Below are 13,218 nucleotides of genomic sequence, written 5' to 3'. Positions count from 1 at the left end.
TGTTAACAGAAATTGCAACAATGGAATCTGTTAGCACAAGATGACTTGTCACACTTAGGGTGCACTTGTGTTTGGTCTGGACTTGTCAGTGGCACTTCCCCATCGCCACGATCCTCTTACTTGACCCCAACATTGCTATGACACTTGCTCATGACACCGAAAAGTACATGGTTCTTCCAGCACCACACTTTCCTGGCACTTGCAGAAATCAAGTGTCAGAGTAGGTCAGCAGCTAGGCAGTACAATTCTCCTCAAAATTCTCAATATTGCGTGCACTTACAGATTTCAGCTGGATGCCCTGCTTGATCTGGTCCAAGAACATAGGATTGTTCTGTTGCTCAGGTTCTTTAATGGAAGCCTTGGTGTCTTGTACACTTACTGGATTGTTGGTTTCTTTGATTTGGGAAAAGACCGAGCACTCCGATCGATGGCACAGTGGATTTTGAGAAGACTGTTTAATTGAAAATGGTGGAGTTGGCGGTGGAGGGATATTAACAGGTATCAGACTCTCTTGGAAAATACATGGGGGAATAGTTTGGGAATTTTGGTTATCAAGTTGTGGAAGAGGTGGAGGTGAAGGAACATCTCCCAGTTTAATAGGTGGCTCCATTAATGGGATAGAGGGAGGAAAGGTGTCAGCTATGCAGTTTATTTTATCCAAGGCGCTAACAAAGTGAGGAAGTAATGAAGGTGGGGAGAAAGTGTTGGAATTATGACAGTGATGGCCTTGAGGAGAAAGGCTAGTAACACATTTTGCAACTGGAAGTAGAGGGGGTGGCATTTCCATGGAATTTTTTGTAAAAACAGGTTGTGGAGGGGAAGCAGCTTTCTTTGAAAGAGGTCGTAAAGGAAAGTTAGCTGCTGGAGAAAAGCTTTGGGACAACTCATTCAAATATGGAGGCATTGGAGGAAGGGATTTAATTGATTGGAAATGGCTGAAAGGTGTAGGAGTTCCCATAGTTGGTGGCACTTTGCTCAGGGACTGAAGATAACATAATGGAGAACCATGTGCCAACATTTTTGCAGCATGGGGAGAGTCCTGTTGAAGGCCATTTTGTCTTTTTGATGGAGTTATGCTTGAAGATGACAGAGAACGCAGTCTAGCCCGTGTGCTTGGCCTGTCCACAGTTGCTGAAGGAAAGAACAAGAGAGTTTAGCAATACATCAGAGACCTCAATCACTAAAATCCAAGATTCATAAGTTGGAAGACTTCTGAAAAGATCAGTACATACTCATTCTCCGTGTCTGCTTCCTCACATTTTCCAAGCTACCTGCCTTTTCTAGCACAGAGAATATTTTCCGGGACAGTTCCTGGTCTTCAAGGTGTTCCTCTTTGACACCTGCCATGGTGAACAATTTATCCAGGTCTAAATTAGGCTAAGAAAAAAAAAAAAAAAAAAGATTGTAAAGATTTTACACGACTCCTGCAAACTCTGAAAGTGAGTAGAGTTTTGCAGAATGTGTGATAAACAGCCAGCAAATTCATAACATATTCCCTGACTGGAGATGCATGATAGACGAGTGCCGCATCTTACTGTAGCGCAGATTTATGCAGACTGACTTGTGTGTATGTTCACGAGTCTTGAATCTGTCACCATATTTTTTGTTACCCAATCTGAAGGCAGTACAATATAGAGAGGGACCCAGATTCCAGCAGTATAATGTACTGTACCCGTAGCATCTCCATTTTTTGTGATCTGGGTTTGGGTGAGGGCTTATTTTTTGCATGCCGAGCTGACGTTTAATGACACCATTTGGTGCAGATACTTTTTTGGTCGCCCATTATCGCATTTTAATGCAATGTTGCAGTGACAAAAAAAAAAAAAAGTAGTTCTGGCACTCGATTTTTCTCGCTACGCTGTTTAGTGATCAGGTTAAGCCTTTTATTGATAAATCAGGCGTTTCTGAACACGGTGATACAAAATATGTATATGTGATCTTTATTGTTTTATTTTGAATGGGGTGAAATTTAAACTTATACTTTTTTTTTTTTAAAGACTAACTTTTGCCATGCCTCAATAGCCTCTGCTACATAGGAGTGATGCCCAGATCGCTCCTATGTAGCCGAATTACAGCATTGCTATGAGCACCAACCACAGGGTGGTGCTCACAGCAATCTGGCATCAACAACCATAGAGGTCTTCAATAGACCTCTGGTTGTCATGCCAATGCATTGATGACCCCCGATCACATGACAGGGGTCAGCGATGCTTACGGCCATCGGGATGGAAATGAGCGCACTAGTTAAATGCCACCATCAGCATTTGACAGTTCATTTAACCCCTTCCTTCGACGCCACGTAGGTGTCATGAAAGTCGGTGCCAATCCAACCTGTGACGCCTATGTGGCATCATGGAGGGATCGTGTCCCTGCAGCCCGGGGGGGCTTCACCCCCTCGTGGCTACAATCGCTCCGATTTGGCTGTTTCACTTTCAACAGCCAATCAGAGCTATTTGTAATATTTCACCTATGAAAATTGGTGAAATATTACAATCCAGCCATGGCCGATGCTGCAATAGCATCTGCCATGGCTGGAGACCCCGATCTGCCCCCCCCCCAGCCACCGATCTCCTCCTCTCCGTCCTGTCACGTCCCCTGCTCCCCTCTATCCTCCTGTCTGCTCCCCCCATACTTACCGAGCTCCGATGTCCCTCCCGGTGTCCGTCTGTCTTCTCCATGGCCGCTGCCATCTTCCAAAACGGCGGGTGCATGCGCAGTGCGCCAGCTGAATATGCCAGCTGGCAGATTCTTTCCAGGTACATTTTGATTGCTGTGATATCACAGCGATCAAAAAAAAAAATAAAAAATAGAATATATTTATTTTTATTTTTCCACTAGGGTTAGGGTTGCACTTAGGGTTAGAATTAGGCTATGTGCACATGGTGCGGATTTGGCTGGGGATCCGCAGCGGATTGGTCGCTGCGGATTCATAGCAGTTTTCCATCACGTTTACAGTACCACAAACCTATGGAAAACCAAAACCGCAGTGTCCATAGTGCAGAAAATATCGCGCAGAAACGCTGCGTTGTATTTTCCGCAGTATGTCAATTATTTGCGCGGATTCTGCAGCGTTTTACACCTGCTCCATAATAGGAATCCGCAGGTGAAATCCGCACAAAAAACACTGGAAATCTGCAGGTTAAGCGCAGTGCGTTTTAACCGGGGAATTTCTCAAAATCGGTGCTGAAAAATCCGCACACAAATCCGCTACGTGGGCACATAGCCTTAGGGTTGGAATTAGAGTTAGGGGTGTGTTGGGGTTAGGATTAGTGTTAGGGGTGTGTTGGGTTTAGGGTTGGAATTAGGGTTCTGATTAGGGTCATGGTTAGAGTTTGGATTAGGGGTGTGTTGGGATTAGTGTGAGTTAGAATTGAGGGGTTTCCACTGTTTAGGCACATCAGAGGGGTCTCCAAATGCGTCATGGCGCCACCATGGATTCCAGCCAATCTTGCGTTGAAAAAGTCAAATGGTGCCCTCTCCCTTCCGAGCCCCAACGTGTGCCTAAACAGTGGTTTACCCCCACATATGGGGTACCAGCATACTCAGGACAAACTGGACAACAAATTTTGCGGTCAAATTTCTCCTTTCATCCTTGGGAAAATACAAAATTCTGGGCCAAATAATTATTTTTGAGGAAAGAAAAATGTTTTTATTTTCATGGCTCTGCGTTATAAACTTCTGTGAAGCACTTGGGGGTTCAAAGTGCTCACCACACATCTAGACTAGTTCCTTGGGAGGTCTAGTACCCAAAATGGGGTCACTTGTGGGGGAGCTCCAATGTTTAGGCACACAGGAGTTCTCCAAACGCGACATGGTGTCCGCTAACGATTGGAGCTAATTTTTCATTCAAAAAGTCAAATGGTGCTCCTTCCCTTCCGAGCATTACCATGTGCCCAAACAGTGGTTTACCCCCACATGTGAGGTATCAGTGTACTCAGGATAAAATGGATCCTAAAATTTGTTGGGCAATTTCTCCTGTTGCCCATGTGAAAATGAAAAAATTGAGGCTGAAAATGTTTGTGAAAAAAGTACTTTCATTTTAACGGATCAATTTGTGAAGCACTTGAGGGTTTAAAGTGCTCACTATGCATCTAGATAAGTTCCTTGGGGGGGGGGGGGTCTAGTTTCCAAAATGGGGTCACTTGTGGGGGAGTTCCAATGTTTAGGTACACAGGGGCTCTCCAAACGCAACATGGTGTCCGCTAAAGATTGGAGCCAATTTTTTATTCAAAAAGTCAAATGGCGCTCCTTCCCTTCCGAGCCCTGTCGTGCACCTAAACAGTGGTTCCCCCCACATATGGGGTATCAGCGTACTCAGGAGAAAATTGGACAACTACTTTTGGGGTCCAGTTTCTCCTTTAACCCTTGGGAAAATAAAAAAAAAATTGTTGCTAAAAGATCATTTTTGTGGCTAAAAATTTAAAGGTTCATTTTTTCCTTCCATGTTGCTTCTGCTGCTGTGAAACACCTGAAGGGTTAATAAACTTCTTGAATGTGGTTTTGAGCACCTTGAGGGGTGCAGTTTTTAGAATGGTGTCACTTTTGGGTATTTTCAGCCATATAGACCCCTCAAACTGACTTCAAGTGTGAGGTGGTCCCTAAAAAAAAAAAAAAAAAAAAAAAAAGGTTGTAAAAATGAGAAATCACTGGTCAAAGTTCAACCCTTATAACTTCCTAGCAAAAAAAAAAAAAAATTTGTTTCCAAAATTGTGCTGATGTAAAGTAGACATGTGGAAAATGTTATTTATTAACTATTTTGTGTCACAACTCTGGTTTAACAGAATAAAAATTTCGCCAAATTTCTGTTTTTTTTCACAAATAAATGCAAAAATCATCGACCTAAATTTACCACTATCATGAAGCCCAATATGTCTCGAAAAAAAAAAATCTCAGAACTGCTAGGATCCGTTGAAGCGTTCCTGAGTTACTACTTCATAAAGGGACACTGGTCAGAATTGCAAAAAAATGGCCAGGTCATTAAGGTCAAAATAGGCTGGGTCATGAAGGGGTTAACTAGTCAATAGCAGCAGGTGGATCGTTATTCCACCCACCACTATTGCGGGCACATGTCAACTGTACAAAACAGCTGACATGTCCCAGCTTTGATGCGGGCTCCAGTGGGGAGCCTGCATCAAAGCGAGGGTTCTGACCTCGGACGTACTATCCCATCTGAGGTCAGAAATGTGTTAAATTTGCTGTCATGTAGTCCAACATGGCACACCCAACCGATTGCCTATGCACAGTGTACACTGAAAGCTGCTAAACAGCTGCCAGTGATGTGGGCAGGGTTATACAGAGCTCAGCATTTAGATAACATGGTGGATCTGCAGCAGATCTGGGCCTTCATCAGAACTACAGCAAGCAGCCCAGTAAGTGACATCACTGGAAACCAGGTCTGAATTCTGCTGCTCTCAGATGGGGGAGATTTGCAAAAACCTGGTGACATTACTTTTATGGGAACCTTCTGGTAAATGTATTGCTATATCAGAAGCCTATGCACGGTCACATTTCGGCACCTCCATATAAACACTGCTACAGAAGTCACTGTCGATTTTACACACATGAGATTTAGTAAAGTCTCATCCACTACACTAGAACAATAATGCATGACCTCTAGCAAGAAATAAGGTATGACTAGGATGAGCCAGTGACCAAATAAGTCTATAACTTACATCAAAACCAGGCACAGCTTTGAGTCCCACATGAGTAACATGTCTGTGGAGAGAAAACAAAAACTAGGTCTGTTCTTCTGGCCAACAATTGAGGCTTGCAAGGAGGGCATAGGTCAGAAGGAGAGGTTAACAGGTGTTCTCCAAAAGTAAGGCCTCACTCAAAAATCAGTTTTTCACAGATAGAAAGTGTACCCATGAAAGTTTGTGGAGCTGTTCACATGTCAGATTTTATACTCAGACCAAGCGGTCTGCAGAATGGTGGAAGCATGTCTGATATTGGTCAAAGTGTTGGTTTAAACTCAGCAAGGCAAGACAATGGGTCTGTAAGTGAATTGGGTCACTTGCAAGGCAGCGCTGATGTGCTTTTCCTGCATACAGTGTATTCTTACAACATGCACTGACAGTGCGCTCTTGCTAGCTTGTTACTTAAAGATGGTGAGTGCAGAGTCACTATGCATATTGCACACTGCCATCTGACTTCTACTCCTGCCAGTGTAGTATAAAGTGGTAAATGGGCATGGCTGTGTATGAAAAGTCAGAAATAAGTTAGTGGGTCAGTGTTCCAAGAAAACAGTGCTCTGGAAGCTAGAGTAAAGCGTGGTAGATGTGCTGCATTGGGGATTGCTTCCTCTTGTTGGAGTAGTACGTTTTTTAGTCTCAGGCTGACAAGTTATGACTTACTTGAAGTTAGTTGGTGAGCTAATGTCAGATTTGCTCAATTTTCCTCTTTGAGATCGCCCTGTAAGAGACTCCTTAGGCGTGAAATAAACTGATCCATTGTCAACTCTCTCTTCTGATGCTTGGAATATGGAGCCTGGATAAAGGGGATATAAAGGTTATACTATGCAAGTCAACATGGAAATGGAAGGGGGTAACGTATAGTCTGTCCATTCATTGATGGAAACCTCAGGATCAAAGAACTGAATTCTTTATTTGGACAGGGCTGTAGGTGGGCAGAGCAGTCACCATTGCCAGACCATACTAGTCATGTTCTAAATGAATGTAGAAGGACAGAAGGGAGGAATAAAAATGGTTTTTTTTCATGCCACCAAGCCTTGGCAATCTCTCTTGTCAAACTGGTATTTCTGCTGTTTACAGGTAAAATGTTCTTACAATGCAAGGCCTACATGACATTTGAAAGGTTAAAGTCAAGAGAAGTACAGAATGGTGCCACTAATTGTAGCCATGTAAAGCTAATGAGTCACCCGCCTGGGCAGTGGGGTACTCTGCACTGGGTCCTGTTGCACTTAAAGGGGATGTCACGGTGGCTACGACTCCGTCCGTGACCCTGGGTGCTCAATCTAAGGTGGATAAGTGAATAAAGTTTGTGTTCGTGACACCTGTGGTTTTTGGTCAGTAGGGACTGACTATGCTTAAAGGGGTCCTCTGGGATGATGGTATGGCAGCTAGATGGTGACGCTTCCCACAGGTGAAGCGAGGTTCCCAAGGTGTATGGCACAGATGGTGTGGTGGATGATATAGTAAAGAACAAGGACACAGGTTTGCAGTCTTAACCTGGTTTACTGATGGTAGCTGTCAGCCTCAGTCCAGGGTACCAAGTGCAGGGGTAGCTGTGGTCCGGCTGGCTTGGAGGCAATAGGGGATCCCTCTCCCAGGTGAGGTCAGTAAGCCTTTCCTACTTGCACTAGTTGGAGAGGTCCCTGCTGCTCGTAGCTTGCTGACAAGGTACCCCCTCTCCTGACGAGACAGATGTCTGCACGGTGGGCAATGTGAGCCGTTTTATAGGGTCTATCACGACCCAGGCTCTTCAGATTACTGAATCACCTCAGACTTGGTGTGGGCAAATAACGTACAGTCCTATGCCCTCTGGTTCTGTCGTGCATCCTGGAGAACACGACCTCGGGCTCCCAGTTTCTGCGCTCTGGGGGTGTCTGGTTGCTGTTCCCCTCTGAGCCCCTTCCACTGTGCTCCTTTCCTCTTAAGCTCCACTACAATTCAACTCTTCAGGTTCTCTTCCTTTTCCAGGGGCTGCAGCTCCCACGTGGCTGCTTGGCCCCACTGTCTACTCTCCTTACTGTCTGCTCCAGACCAGAACACTTAAAGCCAGGGAAGCTCCCTTGAATCTGGGTTCAGAACATGTTGAATGTAGGTGCATACCTGGTAAAGAGAATACTCCTTGCCTCCAAGCATGATATTGCCCTCCCTGAAAGGAAGGCAACATCACTGTAACAACTGGTTACCTGGGGTGTTACACTAATGCCCCCTGAAATCCAAGATGTGCTAGAGCAGCTCAACATTTTACAACGCATTCCTTGCTCTCCCAGGGTTTGTGTAATACTGAAGAGATCTCAGCCAAACATGTCAGGCTGCAGTCACACATCCATGTTACATGATCTGAAATGCAGACTGGTCACTGGTCTCCTGTCCCAAACTCATCAGATGAGCAGATATTTGCAGGACCCTGGTTCAGCAGCCAAATCCCTTTATGGCTCTTGGACAGGAGCCCCAGCACAAAAACAAAAAACAAAACACATCCCTGTGTGATTATAGCCTTGTGTAAGGGAGAAGACCTGGCTGTGGGTGCTGACAGGGCACCAAGTCCAGAACTGCTGGGGCCAAGCCTATTGTTGCAGAGGGGGGTGAAGGAAATTGAGGACGGATGAGACCCATGACCTGCAGAGAGGAGGGTGTAGTGAGCCAGAGCTGTATAACTTGTGTGGGAAGCGAGTGAGGACCTGCGCCGCAAGTATCAATAGGCCGCGTGGCAGCAAAGGGGCAGATGTAGACAGGACCAGAGATCATCATCAGGCGTGCAGCAGATTACACCAAGCAGGAGATTGCTGTGAAGGACTCTTGGCTGCTGAGCAGTGTAACAGACTAGGGGCTCATCAGCAGGTCAGACCAGGAGCCACCCGCTGCCAGCAGAAGAAAAACCTGATGTTAGGCAGGGAAGCCAGAAAACCTCAGCACCAGACGGCCAGCATCCATCCCAGAGGAAGCGACAACAAGCAGACTCACACCAAGACAGACATACATATAATCTGCCACCTTAAGTTGTTCCATTCTTTTGTAATTTCTAGCATTAATCTGATTTAACCCCTGTTGCTCCCTGCAAGGAGATCTATCCTTGTAACAATTAAGATCAGACAACTGTTTACCCTTGCTCTGCACCTGTGTCACACGCACCTACGCTACAGAGAACATGGGTGGTAAGGCTGACCCACCAAGACTTGGTGGAATGGCTTCACATACACAATGGTGGAAACTTTGCCATATACATCATCCAACTGCACATTTTAGACCCATGTAAACTGAGAACAAGATAACATGGAGCACACACAACTGCAAGAGCCACACATGTTGACTTTGAAGATCCACATCAGAATTGTATTCATCCCAATACAAATATCCCTTAACATAGCAGCTGAACCCCAACTTCTGAACCTGAACCAGCACACCTCACTGGTGAGGCTCCATACAATTGTACATTTTGGCATGGATTACAAGGAGCAAAATACAGCATCACCTAATTCCTGAAAAAAAAAAAAAAGTCAGGCTTGACACTCCAGCTTCTCAATCAGATTTATCACCAGCTAGAGAGTGATCATGCCTGCACAGCACCATTGGTTCACATTAAAGTAAAAACAAAAAACTGTGACACATTACCCAAATGTATCACAACATTTTTTTTAGCCAGGACTCTTGAGTAGAACATTAAAACAAGCAACAGCTTGGTGTAACCAGAGAAAAACTGCAAAGCCCTTGGTTCTCCCCTACTCACCAATCTTGTAAAAGAACTCCATCATTCACACCCCAGTCAGTGCTGCCTGCTGGGAATGCAGCATTTTATATGTTGAGAAATTATCCCACAGATCACCTGATCACTGTGATAATCTGCACCTGAGTGGGAGAAGGCTGGAGTCTGATCACAGGACTGAATTTGGATCACTGAGGCCATGCTTCAATGTAGTGTGAGGCCATGTGCACACATTGCGGATTTTGCTGCCGATCCGCAGCGGATTTGACGCTGCGGACTCACAGCAGTTTTCCATGCGATTCACAGTACCATGTAAATCTATGGAAAACCAAATCCGCAGTGCACATGCTGCGCAAAATTCCGAGCAGAAACGTTGCAGTTTATTTTCCGCAGCATGTCAATTCTTTGTGCGGATTCCGCAGCATTTTACACCTGTTCCATAATTGGAATTCGCAGGTGTAAAACCACAGGTGAAATCCACACAAAAAAAGCTGTAAATCCGCGGTGAATCCGCAGGTAAAATGCGCAGAAACGCTGCAGATCCGCAAGTGATTTACAATATGCAGATTCTGCGTTTCTGCACCCATTCCATAATAGAAATCTGCAGGGGTAAAAAAAAGGAAGAAATCTGCACAAAAATCTGCAACGTGTGCACATACCAAAAAAAGGCGCAGATTCCGACCTGCATTTTCCGCCAAGAAATGTAGAATCTGCACAGAAAATTCCACAGTCAAATCTGCAACGTGTGCACATAGCCTAAAGAATTGACATGCTGCGGAAAATAATCCACTTCGTTTCTGCGCTGAATTTTCCACAGCATGTGCACAGCGGATTTGGTTTTCCATAGGTTTTCATGGTACTATAAATCGCATGGAAAACTGCTGCGGATCCGCAGGGCCAAATCCTCTGCGGATCCGCAGCCAAATCCACAACGTGTGCACATACTGCTGTGGGTTTTTTTCCATTGTTTTTATTTTTTTTTGCACAAAAAATCTTCCGCACTTAGGCTATGTGCACACGTTGCAGATTAGGCTTAGGAATTTCTGGTGCAGATTCTGCCTCTCCTGGCAGAAAACGCACCTGCGGTTTTTTGTGCGGTTCCGCAGCTTTTTTTGTGCGTTTTTGCTGCGGTTTTCTTGCGGATTTGCTGCGTTTTTTACCCCTGCGGTTTTCTATAATGGAATGGGTACAAAAACGCTGCAGATTCACAAAAAAGAAGTGACATGCTACTTCTTTTAAACCGCAGCGTTTCCGCAGCGGATTTTCCGCAATGTGTGCAGAGCATTTATTTTTTCTCATTGATTTACATTGTACTGTAAATCAATTGCAGATCTGCAGCGTTTCTGCACTGCAAAAAACGCTGCGGATCCGCAGAGAATCCGCAACGTGTGCACATACCCTGTAGCCTCTTTCACACTTCCATCTTTTCAGATCCGTCACAATCCGTCGATTTTTGAGAATGCAGGATCCTGCAAAAAAAATTGCAGGATCCTGCATTTTCCCATAGACTTGTATTAGTGACGGATTGTGACGGATGGCCATGCGTTTCATCCGTCGTGCACTGGATCCGTGGGAAAATATCGGTCCGTCGTGCAGAGAAAACGTTCATTGTAACGTTTTTTGTGCACGTCAGAAAATCGGTCAGCGACGCATCCTGCGCTGCCCGTTGTCGGCTACAATGGAAGCCTATGGACGCAGGATCCGTCGCTGACGGTCACACACAGGAATCCAGCGACGGATCCAGTTTTTCCCTTCTGAGCATGCCCGGAAGGATTTTCAAGTCCGGGAAAAAGTGTCTCTCTCTCTCTCTTTTCCTCTCTCTCTCTCTCTTTTTCCTCTCTCTCATTTTCCTCTCTCTCTCCCCCAGACATTTGAATTCCGGAAATTTTTCCCTTGACAAATCAGAACGACGCATCCGTCATTTCACAGGATCCGTCGCACACGTTTTTCACTATTTTCATGACGTCCGTCGATACGTCATTTCACTGCACGTCGACGGAAACCAAAAAACGCAAGTGTAAAAGTAGCCTTAACTGTCCAGGCATATTTGATGTGATTTCACGAAAACTTCTACCCACTGAGCGTCCAAGGGCTCACTCACACCAGCTTATAAATTGGACAAGTGCAATGGGAAAAAAAAATTGGATTGTACTCAGACCAATGTTATTCAATGATTCTGCTACATCCAGAGGCTGTGATGACCGGTGACATCAGTGACGTGACCACTCACCACAGTCAGCGGAATACACTGAGAGTGGAGCAAGAAGCAGCGGCAGTGACGAGCAATGACGTCATTAGGTTACAGCAGTTCACAGCATGCCGGCTCACACAGAGGTTACCATGAGCATGTAGTCTGTGTGACTGCCGACTTATGAACCTCCGCAGCGCATGCACTGCTCCCATGCGCAACGGGGATTCACCTGTTTCTGAGCCGGGACCAGACGGTATGTATGAGTTGGGCATGTCCTCGTTTCCATACACTTGTATGGCGGAAGGCAGCGCCCTACAGTGAGCCACATTCACTGGGCCACGGCTCAATACAAGTGTATGGAGTGAGGCCATGCCCACTGGACAGGCCCTAGCCGGGAGTATGTTATTGCTTATTATTATTGATATTGCTTATTATGGAGCATATGCAGCGCCCCAGGGTCCTGGTCGTTGCAGCAATATCATTCTCCTCTAGTGGGGAGTGATGTTACGTTTGGAGGCAAAGAAGGACAACTGCATTCAGGTATCACAAACATGCAACACATTTTGCACTCCAGGCCACCAGGGGGAGCTATGCTCTTGTTTATTAGGGCACTCTTCACACTTAGGTAAACCTGGTTGCCTGGGGAGGAAGTTAGACAGCTGCTGGCTGAGCTTTGCTCAGGTAGTTGGTCCCTGGCAGGGGTGGGAGCCTGTCAGAGATCGAGACAGAAGGACAAGGAGCTGTGCCTGCCCTAAGTGCGGCAGCTTCTAGAAAGAGACACTGAAGGAGAACTGTATTGTAGAGAGGGTGAAGAAGCCATAGCAAAGTAGTGGATACCAGGAGGAGTTCTGCCCTTCACAGGCTGGCTCCTTCTGAGGCGCAGGATCCTGGTAGCCGGAACACCGAGGGAGCAACAGCCCTGTATGCCTTGCTCCAGAGACCGGCAGGACAGCTAATTTCACGTTACCTGTTCGCCCCTACACCCAGGAGTCAAGGTGGCACCCCTTAGAGTCTGGGGCATGATAGAGTCCCTGTAAAACGCCTCAAGCCACCGGTCATACGGGTTTGTCCTATCCTAACCGGGGGACAGAGAGAGAGACATAACATCTACAACATCTGTGAGGACCTTATGAGAAGCTTAGCAGTAAGGGACTACAACACCAAGGCGCTAGAGGAAGGCTACTGATTTCCACCTGGACTTGCCTCCAAACTGGCCGGACTGTGCCTGTCCTGTGATCTGGTGCCCTGGACTGTGGATGCTGAAGCCTTCAGTAAAAGTAAAGAGACTGCAACCTTGTGTCCTCGTTCTTCACTGCACCTCTCACCATCCACCATCTACACACTGGGAAGCCCTGGGGATACACTTCACCTGTGGGAAGGTATACCATCTAGCTGTCATAACATCACCCCAGCGGACCCCTTAAAGCAGCGTCGGTCACCCTGACCGAATACCACAGGTGGCGTCACGAACATCATCCCTTTGAAGACCTTTCCCTTCTACATTGACGTCCTAAGGGCCACGGACTGGGTCAGCCACCGTGACATCCCCCCTGTGAACCGAAGGACCCTGTACCCAGTACCCCGCTGCCCTTGGGGGCGCTCCACATACACCTGTAGAAAATATGCGGATAAAAAGC

General features: G+C 46.1%; 1 protein-coding gene across 1 annotated transcript in view; it reads right to left on the bottom strand.

The window, feature by feature from the left end:
• Positions 1-9,457, bottom strand: part of LOC143788355 (uncharacterized) — a 28,653-nt gene extending 19,196 nt beyond the window's left edge. Inside the window, exons 1-5 of the mRNA XM_077277985.1 lie at positions 9,415-9,457; positions 6,354-6,486; positions 5,673-5,715; positions 1,233-1,377; positions 281-1,131 (exon numbers count right to left, since the gene is read on the bottom strand). Of these exons, the coding sequence (XP_077134100.1) occupies positions 281-1,131; positions 1,233-1,377; positions 5,673-5,715; positions 6,354-6,486; positions 9,415-9,439 (1,197 nt within the window). The 5' untranslated portion in view covers positions 9,440-9,457. The remainder of the gene's footprint in view (positions 1-280; positions 1,132-1,232; positions 1,378-5,672; positions 5,716-6,353; positions 6,487-9,414) is intronic.
• Between the last annotated feature and the right edge of the window lie 3,761 nt (positions 9,458-13,218).

This window comes from Ranitomeya variabilis, chromosome 8, assembly GCF_051348905.1.
Source record: "Ranitomeya variabilis isolate aRanVar5 chromosome 8, aRanVar5.hap1, whole genome shotgun sequence".
Lineage (NCBI taxonomy): Eukaryota > Metazoa > Chordata > Amphibia > Anura > Dendrobatidae > Ranitomeya > Ranitomeya variabilis.
The sequence above is the reverse complement of the archived record's forward strand: the minus strand, read 5'-3'. Positions and strand labels throughout refer to the sequence as shown.